The following is a 21,765-nucleotide window of genomic DNA, read 5'->3' on the forward strand; positions in this document are numbered from 1 at the left end:
CAGCACACTAGCTAAACGAAGAAATTTCAAAGGCAAAAAAAACATATTTAACCTCATTTTTTTAGAAAAAAAAAATTTCACCACAACAATAAGAATGATCTATATTTACAAAATAAAAACTAAAAAATTAAAAATTAAAAAAAATATTAATATTCAAAATTAATATTCGCAATAATTTTTAATAAAAATTAATTTACGCAACTAGAGACCAACAAAATCGCATAGCGCTTGATAATACCTTTCCAACGATGCCACACATGACTCGGTGATAGTTGAGGCCATACGCTTTCATCGTCGATAACCGATCCTAAAATTCATAAGCGATCACGGTAATATTTAAACGCCCGTCACTTGCCCAATTCAAAGTGCAAGTGAACGAAATTTTATCAAGACATTTCGACAAGCCTTATAATGCCATAGAAAGAAAAAATAGTAAAAATTTTAATGTTGAAAATATTTCAAATTTAACATTTGTTATGCGTAATATCGAGTTTTTTCATCCCACCAACATCCGACAAAAAAAGACCCAAAAATCAATTTACGCAACTAGAGACCAACAAAATCGCATAGCGCTTGATAATACCTTTCCAACGATGCCACACATGACTCGGTGATAGTTGAGGCCATACGCTTTTATCGTCGATAACCGATCCTAAAATTCATAAGCGATTGCGGTAATTTTTAAACGCCTGTCACTTGCCCAATTCAAAGTGCAAGTGAACGAAATTTTATCAAGACGTTTCTACAAGCCTTATAATGCCATAGAAAGAAAAAAAAGTAAAAAATTTTAATGTTGAAAATATTTCAAATTTAACATTTGTTATGCGTAATATCGAGTTTTTTCATCCCACCAACATCCGACCAAAAAAGACCCAAAAATCAATTTACGCAACTAGAGACCAACAAAATCGCATAGCGCTTGGTAATACCTTTCCAACGATGCCACACATGACTCGGTGATAGTTGAGGCCATAAACTTTTATCGTCGATAACCGATCCTAAAATTCATAAGCGATCGCGGTAATATTTAAACGCCCGTCACTTGCCCAATTTAAAGTGCAAGTGAAGGAAATTTTATCAAGACATTTCTACAAACCTTATAATGCCATAGAAAGAAAAAATAGTAAAAAATTTTAATGTTGAAAATATTTCAAATTTAGCATTTGTTATGCGTAATATCGAGTTTTTTCATCCCACCAACATCCGACCAAAAAAGACCCAAAAATCAATTTACGCAACTAGAGACCAACAAAATCGCATAGCGCTTGATAATACCTTTCCAACGATGCCACACATGACTCGGTAAAAGTTGAGGCCATACGCTTTTATCGTCGATAACCGATCCTAAAATTCATAAGCGATCGCGGTAATTTTTAAACGCCCGTCACTTGCCCAATTTAAAGTGCAAGTGAACGAAATTTTATCAAGACATTTCTACAAACCTTATAATGCCATAGAAAGAAAAAATAGTAAAAAATTTTAATGTTGAAAATATTTCAAATTTAGCATTTGTTATGCGTAATATCGAGTTTTTTCATCCCACCAACATCCGACCAAAAAAGACCCAAAAATCAATTTACGCAACTAGAGACCAACAAAATCGCATAGCGCTTGATAATACCTTTCCAACGATGCCACACATGACTCGGTGATAGTTGAGGCCATACGCTTTTATCGTCGATAACCGATCCTAAAATACATAAGCGATCGCGGTAATATTTAAACGCCCGTCACTTGCCTATTGTTCGAAATGATTTCAATAATCTCATATAGTTTTAAGAAAAAATGCCTTTGTTCTAACAACGTCCTCGCATTCATTGTCATTCTTTACGCTTTTAAAAGTCTTTGCGCCGGCTATTGTTCCCGGGGTAAAGGGCTGTTATCTTTTCGCACCAATTTCTAGAACCAAACATGTAAAGCGAGAAAAGATTCTAGGAATGTTCTCTTTAAAAACTAGGTTTTGCTGTTGATAATTCAAATAGCGAAAAAGTTGTGAACATTTGCTTGTAAAACGAAATCGATATATTCAGGGGTTGTACTAGCGTGAAATAGTATTTTGATGTATACCGTTATTTTAATCCTTAGTTTTCCAGGTTGAGTATGCGCCATATCGCAATTTTCTTTAATAGGAGCTTCTTACTCAATACAGAAGACAGTTTACTTAAACTAAAAAAGTCAGTTGCACATTGTAATTTAAGCATGATTTTTGTAATTGTTTGAAATTAGAAATAGTACATACTAGAATGATGAAATAAAATTTAAAATCATAAAAAATATTTAAAAGTTAGATTAGAATGAATTTCCTGGGTTTAAATGTATATTAAGTCTAAAATGTGAATTGCCAGTTCAAAATATGTTTTACCTTAGGTAAGATTTTGGGTCAAGATGTCGTACTCCTATTTTTAAGACCAGATCCAAAAATATGTTTAATATTTCTGGTATTTTAGAGTTTTAACTTGGTTCAGCCTAGTTGTTTACCCAAAAGTTTTTTACCCAAAGTTGTTTACCCAAAGTTGTTTACTCCGAAGTTGTTTACCAGTTTTTAATTTGTTTGTTAGCATGGTCGGTATCAGCGACTGATCGGCCCGCTCGGGCTCAAGCGCCTGTAATCAATGGCTCAAGCAATCAACGAGACGCCTTCCATATAACGCGTGTGTAAGTACGTTTCTAATTCTAGTCTTTACGACATTCTCTACAGTGCAAATATACTGTCAAAATATTCAAAGATCATTACTCTTACTAATCAAGAATGTATATTCAAACCGACGAAAGTACTTTCCGCTGGAGCAAGGTAAGAGTAAAATGAAATTTGTATTATTATTTTCTTAAAGTAATTTACATTTTAAAAGTAGCTTACATCCTGTTATTTATCACAGGTTAGAGCCTTAGTTAAAGGTATTCGGCCTCCAGTGAAGTCCTATGGCAGAGGAATTTGCGGGAAGCAAGTGAGCTGGAAGGTTCCTTTACCGAGCTCCCGCAAACGGCTCCTCTATGTTTCCGACAGCAATGCTCGGAACTTGGTTGAGCCCTGCCTCGTAAGGCCATCGTCCAACTTTGCGTTCGACGTTTGTGGCCTCAGTATTCCCGGGGGTACCACCAGGCATGGTATTACCGAGCTGTCAAACAGCCGAATACTGGATGGAGTTGCTGCCGTCGTTATTGGCCTTGGCACTAACGACGTGGTCAACAGCAGCCCGGAGGAAGCATCAGCCTATCCTTCGAGGTATTGTTTGATAATGTTTTATAAGTTTACCCTATAGACTTATTTCTTTTTACTATATTTCCTTTTAGACTTATTTCTGAGATCTTGGAGGATACGAGAGCGCTGATCCGCCTCACTAAAGTGTTGTATCCAGGAGCGAAGGTTGTTACACGTTTCTTAATGTGTAGTTTTAGTGTGTAGACAGTTTTTCATATACAACTAATCATTGTAATTTGTTGCACTTAGATCTTCCACACCGGAGTGCTGCCCCAGTTGACGCCCCAGGGCTGCATGGTGCAGCAGCTGAACAGCGCGATGAGGATCGGCGTCGAGGAAGAAGGGGCGGAGTTCCTCGGCCTGGACGTCCCCTTCGCAAATGGGAAGTGGTCCGACAAACTCCATATTTCCTTGAGTGCTCTCCGTGTTTATTTTTTACAGATTGAAGAGAGAGTCACCAGGATCTTGGCCGAGGAGGAGAAGAGAGCTGTCCCGATCCCCCTGATGCGGCCCTCAGCAACTTTCCGACTCTTCCCACAACGGAGGCCCCGATTCCCCTGATGCGGACCCTCAGCAACTTCCCAGCTCTTCCCACAACGGAGGTGAGAGTATTTGCTTGTATATGTGGTTTTTAACACAATTTTATTTTTTACGTTTTGTGTGTGAAAGCGATTATAGTACATTATAAACTTAAATATCCCTATTTCAGGTGTGTCACAAGACGACCATGGAGGTAGATGTCGTGCGCACCACACAAAGTGCTGTTGGTAAGTGAAGCAAATATATTTTACCTATCTTTTTTTGCAAATATTTGATGATAATTTTCGTATTTGCAGATCTTTCCGAAGGCATTTAGAGGGAGCACCCCTGTTTCGTCGATGCTGGAATTTGGTTTTTCCGCAAATGAGGTAGGTCTTAAGATAACAAATTAATTCAACTTTATGCTATTCAAAATTATATTTCTTAAAGGGGAAGAGCGTGGAGTGGAAAATCATGGCAACGAGAAAGCCAGTGGCATCGACCGTCGGGGCCAAGAAGGACCTCCAGCCTGCAGTAAGCGATTTTGTAAAATCTTTATCATTTATCAATACTTAGTTAAGTTGGACCTTTAAACGGAATTTTTTTGTAGACGACCGTTGGAGCACGGGTGTCGGCTCCATCGAGCAGTTGGCTCAAAAAGGTCGTCCCTAAGCCTGCGGTAAGTGATGCTGTAAAGGTTTTTTCAATACTTGTTTGAGTTGGACTTTTAAACAAAATTTACTTGTAGAGTGATGAAGATGAGTGGACTATCGTAGGATCACGAAAGTTCACTCGATCGAGCAGCAGGATTAAAAAGGTGGACCCCAAGCCTGTGGTAAGTATTGTTGCAAAACTCTTTCAATACTTGCTAGATTTGATGCTCTAACGCAGTTTATTTAAAGACGACTGTTGGAAAACTTCCTTCGTTTCCATCGAGCAGCGGGCTCAAAAAGGTGGATCCCAAGCCTGCGGTAAGTATTGTTGCAAAACTCTTTCAATACTCGCTAGATTTGATGCTCTAACGCAGTTTATTTACAGACGTCCGTTGGAAAACTTCCTTCGTTTCCATCGAGCAGCGGGCTCAAAAAGGTGGATCCCAAGCCTGCGGTAAGTATTGTTGCAAAACTCTTTCAACACTCGCTAGATTTGATGCTCTAACGCAGTTTATTTACAGACGACCGTTGAAAAACTTCCTTCGTTTCCATCGAGCAGCGGGCTCAAAAAGGTGGATCCCAAGCCTGCGGTAAGTATTGTTGCAAAACTCTTTCAACACTCGCTAGATTTGATGCTCTAACGCAGTTTATTTACAGACGACCGTTGGAAAACTTCCTTCGTTTCCATCGAGCAGCGGGCTCAAAAAGGTGGATCCCAAGCCTGCGGTAAGTATTGTTGCAAAACTCTTTCAACACTCGCTAGATTTGATGCTCTAACGCAGTTTATTTACAGACGACCGTTGGAAAACTTCCTTCGTTTCCATCGAGCAGCGGGCTCAAAAAGGTGGATCCCAAGCCTGCGGTAAGTATTGTTGCAAAACTCTTTCAACACTCGCTAGATTTGATGCTCTAACGCAGTTTATTTACAGACGACCGTTGGAAAACTTCCTTCGTTTCCATCGAGCAGCGGGCTCAAAAAGGTGGATCCCAAGCCTGCGGTAAGTATTGTTGCAAAACTCTTTCAACACTCGCTAGATTTGATGCTCTAACGCAGTTTATTTACAGACGACCGTTGGAAAACTTCCTTCGTTTCCATCGAGCAGCGGGCTCAAAAAGGTGGATCCCAAGCCTGCGGTAAGTATTGTTGCAAAACTCTTTCAATACTCGCTAGATTTGATGCTCTAACGCAGTTTATTTACAGACGACCGTTGGAAAACTTCCTTCGTTTCCATCGAGCAGCGGGCTCAAAAAGGTGGATCCCAAGCCTGCGGTAAGTATTGTTGCAAAACTCTTTCAATACTCGCTAGATTTGATGCTCTAACGCAGTTTATTTACAGACGACCGTTGGAAAACTTCCTTCGGTTCCATCGAGCAGCGGGCTCAAAAAGGTGGATCCCAAGCCTGCGGTAAGTATTGTTGCAAAACTCTTTCAATACTCGCTAGATTTGATGCTCTAACGCAGTTTATTTACAGACGATCGTTGGAGCACGGGCATCTACTCCTTCAACCAGCGGGCAAGCGAAAGAGGTATTAACCCCAGCGGTAAGTGTATATTTTTGCGAAACGTTTAGTGGTCAAAACAATTTGTGGTCGATCATCTAACTATATTTTCTTGTAGAAGACCGTAGGAGCACGGACATCTGCTTCTTCAACCAGCGGGCCAAAGAAAGTAGTATCCAATCCTGTGGTAAGTGTTGTTGAAAATAACATCCACATTGTGACCTTGGTTTTATCAACGTATTTATTTTTTTGCAGCCAAAGCAACGAATTTATGGTGGGGCACGTATGGTAGAAAAGTCGGATGATAAAATTAAATTAATAAAAAGCGCAATTGATTCGTTTGATTTTGACCGTTCGTGCAGTGCTAGTTGGATAACTTTGGTAGGCAAATTAAAAAAACGAAAAATGGCGAAAAAAGAGATTAGGTGCGAAGTTCGTAGTCTACAAATTTTTTTTGCGCAACATGCTGACGAGTTTAGTGAAAATCAAGGTAATGAGAGTTTGTCAGTTCAGTGTGATAAAAATAGTGGCGCTGTGTTTTGTGCAGACAGTTGCGGTAGTAGCAATGGTGCTTTGTTGAATGTTGAGGATGTGTCTCGTATGGATATTGTAAAAAACGTGGTGAAAAGTAAGAGTCTTGACGTTAAGCAGAATGATAAAATAAAATTGATAAAGAGCGCAATTGAATCTTTTAATTTTGATCGTTCGTGCGGTGCTAGCTGGAAAATTTTAGTTGGCAAATTGAAAAAACGAAAAATGTCGAAGAAGGAGATTAGGGATGAAGTTCGTGGTCTACAGAATTTTTTTGCGCAACATGCTAACGAGTTTAGTGGAATTCGTGATTTGTCAGTTGAATGTGATAAAACTAGTGGCGATGTGTTTTGTGAAGACAGTTGCGGTAGTAGCAGTGGTGCTTCGGTTGTTGAAATTAGTGAAGATGAGTTTTGTAGTGAACCATTGTTGTGTGAGAGTCCAGTTGATCAATTGTCGTCGTTTGACGAAAATGAACCAGCTTTGTCTAACAGCATTAGTTGCGAGTTTTGGACTCCTGACACTAAAATATCGCCACGGCATACATTTGAACTTTGTGAATCCGAGTGGATTCCACTAAAACAATCCGTAGTTGGTAAAAGTTTTACAAATAGAAATTGGTGTTGCGTGTTTCGTCAAGCGCTTAAAAAAAGTAACCCGTTCTGTAGTTTTGGGTTCGAAAGACATTTCTGGAATCATGAAAATAGCAAAAGTCGTGCTTTTCATTGTAATGCCTATTGTACTTTTGAATTTTGCACTTGTAAAGTTAGCATCGATTTGTCAACTAATGCCAGCAAAACATTCGAAGTAAATTACACAGGCGATGTACGGCACAGAAAGGGCGATATTGCTGCCTGCAGATTGAAGGGTGATAGAAGAAAAGCCATACAGGAAAAGTTGACTAACATTTTGCCCCGTCGCTTAAACCTAAAAAATTTAGACACGTTAGACGACCAAGTGGAAGAGTCAGGCAATCGCGATAACGCGCCTATTTATAATGTTTTAAGACAAGCGAGGGCGGAAGTTAATAAACTACAACTTCCTTCGAGTAACGAAACCGACACGATTAAGGCATTGCAAGTTGCACAGGCGGATAAATGTACAGGAAGCAAGTCCTCGTTGCCAGGGACCATTCGGTTTCATTCCAACATTCCAAGTAGCCTTATGCTTTGGTCGTTGGATACTTTACGCATTTTTCACGAAAGAACTAAAACCGATATTATGTACATAGACGCCACAGGAGGTATTATTAAAGCTTCAGCGAACAAAGCTCAGTATTACGCGTATGAAATATCTGTGCGTCACCCAGCCAAGGGAAAAGCCCCTTTGGCTGTTGCGACTTATGTGACCAACAGTCACAATATCGTTTCCATCTCGAATTGTTTAAAAATGTTTTATTCGGACGAAAATAAGTTAGTTGGAAAAACCGTTGTCCGCCAAATTATTTGCGATGGAAGCATGGCAATTATTCGGTCGGTGTTGTCAGTTTTATATTTCGTTCACTTGCACTTTAAATTGGGCAAGTGACGGGCGTTTAAAAATTACCGCGATCGCTTATGAATTTTAGGATCGGTTATCGACGATAAAAGCGTATGGCCTCAACTTTTACCGAGTCATGTGTGGCATCGTTGGAAAGGTATTATCAAGCGCTATGCGATTTTGTTGGTCTCTAGTTGCGTAAATTGATTTTTGGGTCTTTTTTGGTCGGATGTTGGTGGGATGAAAAAACTCGATATTACGCATAACAAATGCTAAATTTGAAATATTTTCAACATTAAAATTTTTTACTATTTTTTCTTTCTATGGCATTATAAGGTTTGTAGAAATGTCTTGATAAAATTTCGTTCACTTGCACTTTAAATTGGGCAAGTGACGGGCGTTTAAAAATTACCGCGATCGCTTATGAATTTTAGGATCGGTTATCGACGATAAAAGCGTATGGCCTCAACTTTTACCGAGTCATGTGTGGCATCGTTGGAAAGGTATTACCAAGCGCTATGCGATTTTGTTGGTCTCTAGTTGCGTAAATTGATTTTTGGGTCTTTTTTGGTCGGATGTTGGTGGGATGAAAAAACTCGATATTACGCATAACAAATGCTAAATTTGAAATATTTTCAACATTAAAATTTTTTACTATTTTTTCTTTCTATGGCATTATAAGGTTTGTAGAAATGTCTTGATAAAATTTCGTTCACTTGCACTTTAAATTGGGCAAGTGACGGGCGTTTAAAAATTACCGCGATCGCTTATGAATTTTAGGATCGGTTATCGACGATAAAAGCGTATGGCCTCAACTTTTACCGAGTCATGTGTGGCATCGTTGGAAAGGTATTATCAAGCGCTATGCGATTTTGTTGGTCTCTAGTTGCGTAAATTGATTTTTGGGTCTTTTTTGGTCGGATGTTGGTGGGATGAAAAAACTCGATATTACGCATAACAAATGCTAAATTTGAAATATTTTCAACATTAAAATTTTTTACTATTTTTTCTTTCTATGGCATTATAAGGTTTGTAGAAATGTCTTGATAAAATTTCGTTCACTTGCACTTTAAATTGGGCAAGTGACGGGCGTTTAAAAATTACCGCGATCGCTTATGAATTTTAGGATCGGTTATCGACGATAAAAGCGTATGGCCTCAACTTTTACCGAGTCATGTGTGGCATCGTTGGAAAGGTATTACCAAGCGCTATGCGATTTTGTTGGTCTCTAGTTGCGTAAATTGATTTTTGGGTCTTTTTTGGTCGGATGTTGGTGGGATGAAAAAACTCGATATTACGCATAACAAATGCTAAATTTGAAATATTTTCAACATTAAAATTTTTTACTATTTTTTCTTTCTATGGCATTATAAGGTTTGTAGAAATGTCTTGATAAAATTTCGTTCACTTGCACTTTAAATTGGGCAAGTGACGGGCGTTTAAAAATTACCGCGATCGCTTATGAATTTTAGGATCGGTTATCGACGATAAAAGCGTATGGCCTCAACTTTTACCGAGTCATGTGTGGCATCGTTGGAAAGGTATTATCAAGCGCTATGCGATTTTGTTGGTCTCTAGTTGCGTAAATTATTTTTTATTAAAAATTGTTGCGAATATTAATTTTGAATATTAATATTTTTTTTAATTTTTAATTTTTTAATTTTTATTTTGTAAATATAGATCATTCTTATTGTTGTGGTAAAATTTTTTTTCTAAAAAAATGAGGCTAAATATGTTTTTTTTGCCTTTGAAATTTCTTCGTTTAGCTAGCGTGTTGGCTAGCTTTTGGTAACCAAAACTACGTGGTCCAAAAAAACATGGTAAACGCAGCCTAGCAACCGTCACGCTTAGTCGCTTACGGAACCTTCTCTATCGTGCCTGTATTAGTTGTTTATTTAGTTTTTTGGCTGTTGTATCGTCCCCGCTCCATTCCGTTGCATTGTTATATTTTTGTTTCTGTTTGTTATACCCTTGTTCGTGTTTTATTGTATTGTTATCATTGTATTGTATTTAGTTATCATTGTAATTATTGTATTGTATGGCAAAGGTGCCATTCACAAATTGTGCCCCTTCTGTCGCTTGTTTTGCACCGTTGCCCTTTTGTTTTTTGCTGTTTGTTTGTACCTCTTTTTGTTTTGTTTTTCCACAAAGGTTGTTCACTGTTATAGCAGCCACTAATGTGGCCAAAATTATGTTGTTTCATTGTATTTAATTGTTTTTTAATGATTTAATTTGCCGTACCTGTACATGTATTCTGATAATATTACGGTCAGGGAGCGGCTGACTTTGATGACCTAACGGTCTTTCGCTGCTCCCTGGGAATCTACTTCCCTAACAATAAACATATCTATCTATCTATCTATCTAACGATAAATCCAACAGCCTTTTTACGCGTGAGTCAATATTTTGCCGTTAGCTCGAACTTTACAGGACGAATTTACCGTTACATGCTAACAAGTCCTTCATTGTCTGTGAAAGATGGGAATTTAACCTTTAGACGACTCGCCGTCGTTAACTGAAGTACTTTGCATTGCAAAAACGCTCTCAAAAAGTAAAACCACCATGGGTACACATTCCTAGCAAATTATCAGTATTTTCCAGGCTGTATAGCCTTTGGAATAGGTCAAAGCAAGCATCGATTAACAGCTGAACAAAACCTCTAAAGCTGTTTTCGTTGGCCTGTGGGACTAATTCTAGTTTCAAATATACTCATAAGCTTAAGTGCATTTATAAAATAGATCCTATTTTTCGTGTAGTTTAAGTTAGCGTTTAAATCTAGCTCTTGATTTACCGCGTCAGGGGCGTATTTTATTACGGGAAGTTCGCGTGTTTGCTCAGAACAATTAATTTAGTGTACATTGTAAAACGACCCCACAGTGAAGTTGTAAATTGATGATCACCTTGTAATTTTTATAGTGAGTAAAATCTTGATTTTTATTCACGTTGGTTAAAGGACCTATGTGAAAAGGATTTTTTTGAAAGGCATACGTGGATTGTAATTACATCAGGTAAGTTCAGTTTTATTTGAAAAACAATTGTTGAAAAAATTCCAAAAAAGCTGTATTATAACTTTAGAAGTAGAATTGTTATTCTATATTTTGTAAAATAGACTTGAAAATATCTTGAAATTGATTACAAATTAATGTTAAACGTTAAAATGCTTCGTTCTTCTGTGTGGGCTTTTATCATCATTATAAGCATGTAAAATCATTTGCTATTTAAAGCTATCATATCCAGACGAGACCTTTACAAGAAAAATTACGCATTAAATTACGTATGAACGTGTAACAATTTAACCTGTTTTTTTGAAAGGCCTTCTAAAAATGCTGGATCCACCGCACGCCGCACAGATTCTTACAAAACATGAAGACGGCCTGTATGTTTTAAATGAAGAAGTTTTGGAAATGGTGTTGACACAACCAGAAGTAGCAGAAACCCCTATAGCGCTTTACTCAGTTGCTGGTCCATTCAGAAAAGGAAAGTCCTTTATTTTGAATTTATTCCTTCAATACCTTTGGAATGGTCGGGTAAAGATTTATTTTTCTAATCGAAAATTTTTTAATATGTTTACTTTTTAATCTTACAGCGAATTAAGTGATTATACTTTTCAAACGACTAGTATTTAAGTGGAATCACTTGACTTAAGTTTTTTAGATAAAGATAAAACTTTGCCTTAAGCACTGTTATTAGAATGAAATTCCTAAAAACGTAAGTTCCATTGAAGTTACTTACAGAATAATTAAAGTCAAGTTCAATTCCAAGTTATTGATTGCACCGAAAATGTATTAAAGTTAAACAGTGAATATCAACAAAAGTCATTTGCCTTAATAAGTCCAATTCAAGTCTACAAAGGACTTAAGTAAGAGCAAGTCTAGTTCCACAAAAGCACCCACATATTTTCCACTTATGTTTTGCTATTTCAAAACAGTGACTTAAGTAAAGTCATTGATTAAAATACTTAAAAAAAAAAAATATGTATCTTTGACGTAGTTATTTGACTAAATGATGATTATAACTATAAGGTCAATGGCTTAAATCTGAATTTGCATTTTGTAAAAAAAATTAGACCAACATTAAAGTCAGTTAAAAATACTTTATAACACTGTTAATATTTTTTCATGATTTTGCTTGGAAAAACTTATAAAATGACTGGCATAGAAGTATAGTGAAGAAACTTTGAAATCATTTAAAAAAAGGATTTAAAAAATACAATATCCTTGTTTCATGATAAAAAATGTTTTAAGGCTTAATTTCAAATAATATTGCCAATTAGTTACTTTTGGATAAAATATTTCAGTTTTTGAAACATATGTATATACCTACCCAACTAGTGCATGTCCAACGAAATTCTAGAAGTTAGAGCTACAGTGCTACAAATTTACAAAAACTAGGCAATGTATTGCAGAATGAAAAATGGAAAAATGACCTTGAAAAGTTATTGGACAAAGGATTTCCTTGGAGAGGTGGAAGAGAAAGGGACACCCAAGGAATCTTAATTTGGACTGAACCTTTTGTGGTTAATATCAATGGAAAACAGGTCTAAAGTGTGAATCAATCTAATTGAATCGAAAAACAGACATGATTTAACACGGCTAAGATAAGGAAAATATAATGTAATGACAACAAAATATAAAAATTTTTAAGCAGATGCTATGGAATTTAATTTACCTACATAATACGATTAAACTAAATATGTTTATTTTGTCGAATGCAAAATTAAAAAAGAAAGTAATTTTAATTTTTTACAGGTGGCTATTCTTTTGATGGACACCCAAGGTACTTTTGACATGAGTACTTCAATGCGTGGAAATTCCTTGGTGTTTGCACTTAGTACTTTAATAAGTTCAATGCAAATCTACAACCTTTCACAAATTGTATCCAACAATGACTTACAGGCATTACAGGTGATATTTCATAACAAATTGTGTAATGCAACTTTTAATTAACTCCCTGAGACTAAATAAAGATTTTGCAATGCATATTAATTTTTGCAAAGCATAGTTCAGACGAATAAAACCTAACATGTTGTATCAGTTATTTACAGAATTCGGAAAATTAGCTCAAGAAGAAAATGATGATATAACAGCATTCCAGGTAACCTTCCTCTTGGTACTAATCATACCACTAACCTATATTATTATTTAGTTATTTTTTCCTTATGTGAGCAACTTGCACTGCACAGTAAACATTATCTGAAACTAATCATATTATGTTAAGAAAGATAAAACTATTAAATATGCATAAATTTAGTTTCTTTTCTTCTTGATTCGTGATTGGTCTGATGATGATGTGAATGTTGGTCTTGAGTCTGGGAGAAAATATCTTAAAGAAGTTGTTCTTTCTTCTGGGAAAGAGAAAGAAATTGGAAACATCACAAATTCTATAAAAACTTCGTTTGAGAACAAAGAATGTTTTTTGATGCCTGAACCAAATAAAGCAATACGAAACAGGGGAAAAACAAAAGGGCCTTGTAAATTGAGCGGTAGGGCGCATATTATTTCATTTTTAAGGATTATTACTAATTTACTTCAGATTTTATATCTTTAATTTCAAGGAAACTTTTTTAAACCTTTAAATAAAAAAAATTCTATTTTGTTTTCCTTTTAATAAGTAATAAACTTTTATTCTGACCTTTAATTTAATTACCTGGTAAATTAGGCCTTTTTATGTGGATGACATAGTAATCATTTAGTTATAGTTACATGTAAACCTACATATTTTTTTATTAGAAATAGGAAAAGAGTTTCTGGACGAGGTTCAAGTTTTAATGGATTACATTTTTTATGATCCTAACATTCCAATTAAGAAAGTAAATGGGAAAGAAGTCACTGGGGTTGATCTACTTAACTATACAATTTCCTACATGAACCAACTTACTAAAGACATATATATACCGGAGGCTGAACACTTGTTTCAGGTAAAACATCAAGTGTATCAGTTTCTTGCCATTTAATGATACTATTTTGTTCTACATTAATGCTAAAGCGTTTTTTACAATGGTTTTAAACAAAGCTTTTATATAACCTATTCAGTTGTTTTCCATTCAAAAAATAATATAAATCTTGTTGACCTTTGGTAATCCTTCAATATTATCTGTAGGCGACTATCACTGCCTATTGGTTGAATGCTATGAGACAAAGTTTGAGAACTTATAAACAGGAAATGGGGAAGGTAGGAAAACCTGCTTGTACATTATAGGTTAATTTTATTTTTTTATTTAAAATTGAAATGCTAGAATTCAGTACTTTTTTAAAGATCCGAAAACAAAGAAAACATATTCCTGATGCTGAATTAATTAAGCAAAGCAATAAAATAAAACAAGATGTAATGGTGTTATTCCATAAACGACGCAAGATGGGAGGAGAAAACGCTTCACAAAAATACAAAATTAAACTTGAGAGAAGGTTGAACAAGGAGTTTAGTATGTTTCGGAACACAAACCTACAATATGAGGTATTTCCTGCTTGTTAATTCAAAACATGTTAGTCACTCAAAAGTAAGGCAGTTACTTTACCACTGTTTATCCAAATCTCAGTTATCTACAGTAATTTCTAAAAATAACTACACGTCTTATTTGATTTACTTATTTCTTAGATATCTCACATGTTTGAATGCAAAGAGTTTATTGCTGACTTGATGACAAGTTTAAAAATTTTGTTGGAACAGGTATAGCTTGCATTATGTTTTATTTTTATTTTTTCTGTAGTTCAGCATGCCAAAAGAGATACTGCAGGTGTTGCAAATCAGTTATTTAACATGACATAATTCCCAGTCCAATTCAAGATTTTTGCAAAAACTAACAAGTCAAGTCCTAGTCCAATTAAATACGGGAACAAGTCAACTTTAAGTCATTGACAAAAATAAAATATTAAAATGAAAAAAAGTTGCGTGTGAATGTGAGAATAACCAAACAAAAAAGATTATAAACGCAATATATACAGCAAGCAAATTACTTTAAGCAAATATAGATGAAAAATAATCAAAATTTATGAAATGTTTTTTTAAAGAACACGCCTAATTTTAACCCAAGTTTTTTAGCAAACTAACTTAAGTCCAAGTAAAGTCATTTAAAAACATTGACCTAAGTGCACTTAAGTTCAATTATTGACTCAAGTCATAACAACACTAGATATTGCATCTAAAAATGTACGTGGTTCTTGTTAAAACAACAACAATCTATTCAATCTATATAACAGGATTCCTGCGTATATTTATGTGTATTTTAACAGAAAACATCAGAAGTTGATTTTTTGGAGGATGAATCTTTAAAGGAAATATTTAGGAAGTTTAAAACAAGAACCAAGGATGATTGCATTAAAAAATTCAACAGCGGAACAAGCGATCCAAACCTTGTTAAACAGTGTGAAGATGAACTTTCTACTTCTTTAAACAGAGTCTACCATATTCACAAAGAATTAAACGGAAAGTCAAAGGTCTGGAGTTATATTTTTCTAATTTCTGTTCGTATAAACCAAATACGTGTAACCAAATTAATGACCTTATAAAACGTAATAAATATCTAATTAAATGTAAATATATTTTTACAGGACAAATATCAAACAAGACTTAGGTGCCAAGCAGATGTTGCCAAGCAAAGATATATAGAAGAAGTGAATTATGTAGGTCTTATATTGTGATTTGTTGGTAATATTATAGAACATAGGCTATTATTTTAGAAAAGTAAAAAAAGAATAGAAAGTATTTTTAATTTTAGTTTAGTTTTCTGGGTAGTTGAGCTATTATAGTACATACTTTTTATTTATTTATAAAATTTGAGTGCGTGAGACTTTTTTAAATATTTGTTTACAAAATGCAGAAAAAAACTTTATTTTATTTTATTTAAGGCCAAATAGAAATATATCCAACTGTTCAGTTAAACACGTCATTTAAACTTAACAATACCGTAAAACGATTGCAGAAAACGAATGGAAAATATGTTGATAAAGAGAAACTGTCCACGATTCTTGAAAATGCACTCAAATCTGCCTTTTCAGCATTTGATAGCAATCTAAGTGTTGACCAACCAAATCCACAGATAGCAACTGACATTAGAAATCATTTACAAAATGATCTTTTAAAAGAGCAGAACAATTTTTATGACAATAATGAAAAATACAAGGTAAGATCGAATGACTTTCAAATTATTTTTGTGGTGTTTGTAAGTTGTGCACAGATATTCTACTCGTACAATGTAGGCTAATTATTTGATTCAAAAAGTGTGATGAAACAAAATTCCGTAGAAAGAAATGTTTACTTCATACCTAGAAAACAAACATGCATGCTGTGTGTTTATGTTATTATTTCTAAAAATTGGCAGTAATTTTGTTAAACACTAAATATTGCATTTTATAGATTCTTTCCTTTCAAGCGGTTGGTGCCTCAAAAATTACATATATGAACGAGCTAAAGCAAGTACGTTGTTTTTTTTAAATAAGATCCTGTTCAAAATACAATTTCTTTTAAAGTTTTTGCTGTTTTTTTTTAATCGCAGTTTGTATTGTGATGAATACATCTAGTCAAAACCTTTGTGTTTTTAAAGAAACTAGGAAAAGGACAACAGAGTTTAAAGCTTCTAAAGGAATGCCATGACAACTCCCTGCGAAATGCCAGATTTGGCTTGCAAAAAATGCTTCTGCATTGTGATGAAACAACTAAACTTGAGTGTCAGCAAACTCTTGAGCAAGATGCAGGGCAATATTTCAAGTCATATGAAAGAACACTTAAGGTTTTATATTCTATTTGTAGTTATACTTATGCTACAATTGTAATGAGTTTTTAATTGTAAACTGACATACTGTTTACGTTATGATAAAATCCATTACATGACCTTGTACGGTAGTGAACTTGTTGGATAACTATGCAGTTAAATTTTATTGTTGAAATAGGAATTGGATGTCGAAACATGCAGCAAATATAAAATGGAGGCTCTTAAACTGTACAAAGACCAAATGAGGGTATGAACTTCTTTATCTATAATTAAGGATCACATTAAAGTGCTTAAGTCTTAGGGCAGGTATATGTGCATTATTACTTGGCAACTCAAATCCATTTTGAAACACCCTTAAGCAGACAAAACCTAATTTTAGTCTTTTAGACTCTCTATATATATGCCTATAGGGAAAATACGATTTATTATCGTAGGTAATTACAGTAGATATAATTCACAGTTCATTATGACGTTTTTCATGATTTATTTTGTTTAAATCCACAACATAAAAATATTAAATTTATGAAAACAATAAGTTCAGATTTTATAGTGATTCTTCATAGCTGACATGTCAGTGATGGTAATACCATTTTTTTGTTTTTAAGATATGGGTAAGGGCCTAAAGTTTTTTTTTACTTTCTTTAAGGTTACAGCAGTGATGACCAGAGATGAAAGTATAAAAAAACTCCATCAAAGGTGTTTGGAGGAGTCTCAAGAAAGCCTAAGAAAAAAAATATTGGAAAATAATGGTTCAACAGATAAATGGCTGCAAGAGCTTAGAGAAGAAATTTCCATTGATTACAATGGAATACTGAAAGCACGAGAAGATGAGAGGGTATAATTCTTACTGTCATTTTTTACTGGGAGGGCTCGACATGTGATAATAATATTTACCGCATGAACTATTCAACACAGTAATATACAATATAGAACAATGAAAAGGTCATTCGAAGGAGCTAAAACGAATACGAGTAAAAAAACAACTTTTTTAATTTGTGGTATTACCACTTTTAAAAAAGAATAGGCTACTAAATCGAAATAGAATTATCAGCTATTAAATATTGTCAAATATTAGAATGTGTCTTCAAAAAAGTATCGCACTTGCTCTGAGTTGTAAGTAGTAAAAAAGTGTTGAAGGAAAGTTTTATATTAAGATATTAAAGAATCTTTTTAATAATGTAACAACTGTGTGTAATTTTGTCTTCATAATCACACAGAAAAGAAAGGAAGAAGCACAACAAGTTGCAATAAAGGAAGCGGTAATAACCTACTTAAAAGATATGAAACAGGTATATCTGCAAAAAAAAAATTAAAACCGTATACAAACATAAAAACGTGTGTTGATTTAAGGCCACTAGTTCGGATTATTATAAATAGGACACGGTATAGCTTGTATACAATCAAATATGTTTGGGATGATTTTGGTTTGTTTAAAACAAAGTTAAGTGTTTTGTTTTATTGTATCTTCATTAAAATAATTAAACTAAAACCTCGTTGTATTAACAAATATGTTTAACACCCTTAAACTCCATTTATCCATATATATTTGACTAATTTAACGGCCTAAAGCGCAGCTATTTTATTACATAAAAGTAATATGAATAGCGTAACACATTAAAATAAACATTTAACCTTTTACCGGCAAAACAGATACCTAAATACTTGATATGAGCGTTTCAATGTAACCGTTCAACGTGAGAAACAAGCTTATGTCTTGAACTGCCACACATTTTTAACTGTTTTATGGCTTGACAATTATTGGGCTTGAAAAACATTTTCACAGAGCAGCAAAGTGCTAAAAGCGCTGCTTGTGATTATTTGAATGTAACCATTGTATTAAAGAAACAGAATAAGGATATTAAAGATAATGATTTTCATAGTGAGACCTAAAATATGATGAGACTTCCGGTATGAAGAATTAAGCAAAAATAGGTTTATTGCAATCACCTAAAATAAAACAAATTGGCAAACTTCTTAAACTTAAAATTAATTTTCAAGAGAAGAAATCAAAATGTAATAAAAAACCAACACCTTGCGCCTGTTTAAAACAAGAAAAAACAAAACAAATTAAAACAGCTGCGTCAAAAGGAAGTTTCTCAAAAAGAGCTTTGCAACTCAAGGGTTCAAAAAGCGGTCGTTTAAATTTTAAAATATATTTTCTAGATTACCGAAGGAATATACGTACGACCAGCATCTCTACTGAGACAACACGAAAGGCTAAAAGGGCAAATTTTCGACCAATGGCATTCCAATACTGGACTGCAGCCTCCAGATGAGCTTAACGTCTCCCTCGAAAAAGCATTTAGGGAGATGGAAGAAGAAAATAAGGAAGGCGAAGATATCTGGATGCGAACCCAAACCAAGCAAAAGGAAATCAAAGTGTCGGAAGGGCTGTTTGCGAAACTTATGAAATTCTTCAAGCGTTGAACCAGCGATGGGTGTAACGCAGTGGTTCTTTGAACTATTTTAGCTTCCGACACACTAACAAATATATAAAAATAATCACGAACACTTCCACAAAACAAAAGTATCATAACTTGACAATCGCTTTAATACACGTCAAAGCAACTGATTGATATCTTGAGATTTTTGAATGATTAGTGTGAATTAGGTCTCACATGCTTGTAATTTTCAAAGAAGAGTTTCACGGCACACTTAACAATCTTTTGAAGTTCACTACTGTTCCGTGGCGCACTGTTTGAGAATCATTGGTTTCCGGGCTTGTGTGGGTTTGTCGAAACCTTTGTTAAGCCGACTTAAAAAAATCCGTTTTACAATATTTTATGTAAAAGTTGGTACAATATTGCACTTTTAAGTTTAACTATTGTGTATAACCCGTTTCATTCAAAGTTTTCACCAGCACAGAACCGCGGACCTTAGTTGCACTTTTCTATGTTATTTGTTACCCCAGGTTGTAAAGTCGTAGGCTACGGTACATGTCCTATTGTCAGTTTTAACGTGTCTTTAAAAACGTGAACTCTATGTTTTATTCACATACTTATAGCATAACCTCATTTCTACACATAGCTGCGCTTAAAACGAGCATAGCTTATAGAGCAATACAAGTTATGGCCACTTTATTGCGATCGAATATTCGAGTAAAAATAAGAGGTAAACGTTTTATTATAAAGAGTGATCGCGAATATGTTGAGCGTTAACTATGGCCACGTTTTTTACTTGTTTTATTTTAATTTGTTCAAAAATTAAATAGAAAAAAATGATCAAATCGGAATCCTCTTCGTGGCATTTGGTGCAGCAAACGCAATAATTCAATCCAATGTACAGACATGCTTCGTCACATATTTTATAATCTGGCTAATGATTTATTAATTTCGTCGAATTAATTACCGAGGTTAGCGAATTAGGTAAAAAGGTCAAGTATGTAAGGCTTTTAGGCCAAGCAAAACCTTTTTTTTTTAATCCAAGCTAAGTTACCAGCCGTAGCGTACAGATCGCTCGGCGGTATTTTACTAACTTCGACGTATTCTACTATTCCTGTCGGTTTGCAATAACCAATGCTTTGTTTTAAAGTTTTAGGGCACGTTATTCAACGAAAATGAATGAACGAGGCACGAGATTTTTCTTTAGGGATATCTCATATTTTATTTCATTCTTCCTAAAGTTAGTTTGCTTTTCACGTTTAAAAATCCCCTGGTTTCGGCCATTTTGCATTTAAGTGTGCACTTAAGTCACTGTTAAGTTCACTTAATTCACTGTTTTTTAAAATACATTTTTTTAATAAAATTGAGTAATTTATGTCACTTTTTGCAAATAAAACAATTGGTTGCCATATGTTGAGTTTTTTTTATTTTGAGTTAACTTATTACTCATAATCGAACAAGTTTACCAATTTTAATAGTTAACGTTTCATGACAGGGACTTGACTTGGAATTGGCTCCTATTATGAATTGCTATCTATTCAAAAAGACTTAACTTGGACTTAAGTCATTTCAAAATGACTACAGGTTACTCGTAAAAAAACTACAGCAAGCATATTTGTGCGAATATTGGTGGGAGCGACACAGCTATATAATACAGGTTACTCGTAAAAAAACTACGGCAAGCATATTTGTGCGAATATTGGTGGGAGCGACACAGCTATCTCAGATTAAGGGTAAGGTAACACTCAATTACTTGATTACGGTAAAATTTTCAAAGGAAATAAACCTTTTTAATACAATTGTTTGTTTTTTAGAATTAGCAAAAGTTATGCAAAAACTAAAAAATATCTTTCCGAACACATTCCGATCTACAAGTTTAATGTGTCGACGGGCGACTGCGAATTTTGCCAAACAAAAGGCTGTGTACCCAACGCGCTGTGTGCAAACACGCCAAATTATTGGACGGTTAGTGGCCAAGCTAAACCTAAACCCTGGCAGAGATTGCAAGCGGCACTTTGCTTAAATGTTTGTGTTGTTAGCGGGGCTAGTGTGTTGCAGAATAAATACGCGAATGAAGCAGATAAGAATCTAAATCAAACCCTGGTTGAGGCCGAATTACAGGTGAAATAAAGTTACTGAAATAACTCTGGAAATTGACAAAGAGATAATCCCACATCAATTAGTGAGAGTAGGGAAATTTGTAACGCTAATACGTCAAAACGTTTTCTTTCGAAAATGACAGATTTGGCCTACGTACTGTTTATTTCATTTAATAAATGGTGATGGTGTTTAGTTAGGGTGTTTAGACAGTAAAGTTAATAAATAGGAATAAAAATACCACAATCGAGCGTTATTGTTCTAATTGATTTTATTTAAATATCGCGTCAATTATTTATTTAAATTGCTTCGGTAAACTATGCATTACAATGCAATATATTTATCTAGCAGAAAACGGCGAAACTAAAGTTTAGCAGTTAATGTTTAAGGTTGTTAACTGACAAAATATGTTATGTGATGTTAACTTACGAAATATGTTAATTGCCTTTAGGGAAGTTTTGTTCAGTTAATTTTTTTAACTTATTTTATGACTGCAATATAAACGATTAAGAGATTTGTTTAAGAAATGGCAGAACACCGTGCCGTGCAGATCCTTACTCAAAATGCTTCTGGAAAATACGTTTTAAACGAGGAAGAATTAGAAGAAGTTCTAACACAACCGGAGGTGGCAGAAAATCCTGTAGCACTTTACTCAGTTTCTGGGCCGTTTAGAAAAGGAAAATCGTTCTTGTTAAATTT

General features: G+C 34.6%; 1 protein-coding gene across 1 annotated transcript; it reads left to right on the forward strand.

The window, feature by feature from the left end:
* The first annotated feature begins 9,720 nt into the window (after positions 1-9,720).
* Positions 9,721-19,015, forward strand: LOC146139315 (uncharacterized). The gene is made up of 19 exons (XM_083392397.1): positions 9,721-10,889; positions 11,194-11,408; positions 12,287-12,418; positions 12,630-12,785; positions 12,916-12,975; positions 13,132-13,363; positions 13,611-13,798; positions 13,981-14,052; positions 14,137-14,334; positions 14,476-14,547; positions 15,111-15,314; positions 15,429-15,500; positions 15,800-16,000; positions 16,234-16,293; positions 16,421-16,606; positions 16,767-16,835; positions 17,235-17,423; positions 17,806-17,877; positions 18,752-19,015. The coding sequence occupies exons 2-19, from the start codon at positions 11,205-11,207 to the stop codon at positions 19,013-19,015; spliced, it is 2,631 nt and encodes an 876-aa protein (XP_083248523.1). The 5' UTR covers positions 9,721-10,889; positions 11,194-11,204.
* Positions 19,016-21,765: the final 2,750 nt, after the last annotated feature.

This window comes from Ascidiella aspersa, chromosome 6, assembly GCF_963924565.1.
Source record: "Ascidiella aspersa chromosome 6, kaAscAspe10.2, whole genome shotgun sequence".
Classification (NCBI taxonomy): Eukaryota; Metazoa; Chordata; class Ascidiacea; order Phlebobranchia; family Ascidiidae; genus Ascidiella; species Ascidiella aspersa.

What these genes read in the sequence shown, in the direction of transcription:
- LOC146139315 (XM_083392397.1), top strand. Translation starts at nt 11,205, where the DNA reads ATGCTGGATCCACCGCACGCCGCACAGATTCTTACAAAACATGAAGAC. An exon ending in TGTACAAAGACCAAATGAGG is followed by an intron (nt 16,836 to 17,234) that starts GTATGAACTTCT and finishes ACTTTCTTTAAG; the next exon opens with GTTACAGCAGTGATGACCAG. An exon ending in AAGCACGAGAAGATGAGAGG is followed by an intron (nt 17,424 to 17,805) that starts GTATAATTCTTA and finishes ATAATCACACAG; the next exon opens with AAAAGAAAGGAAGAAGCACA.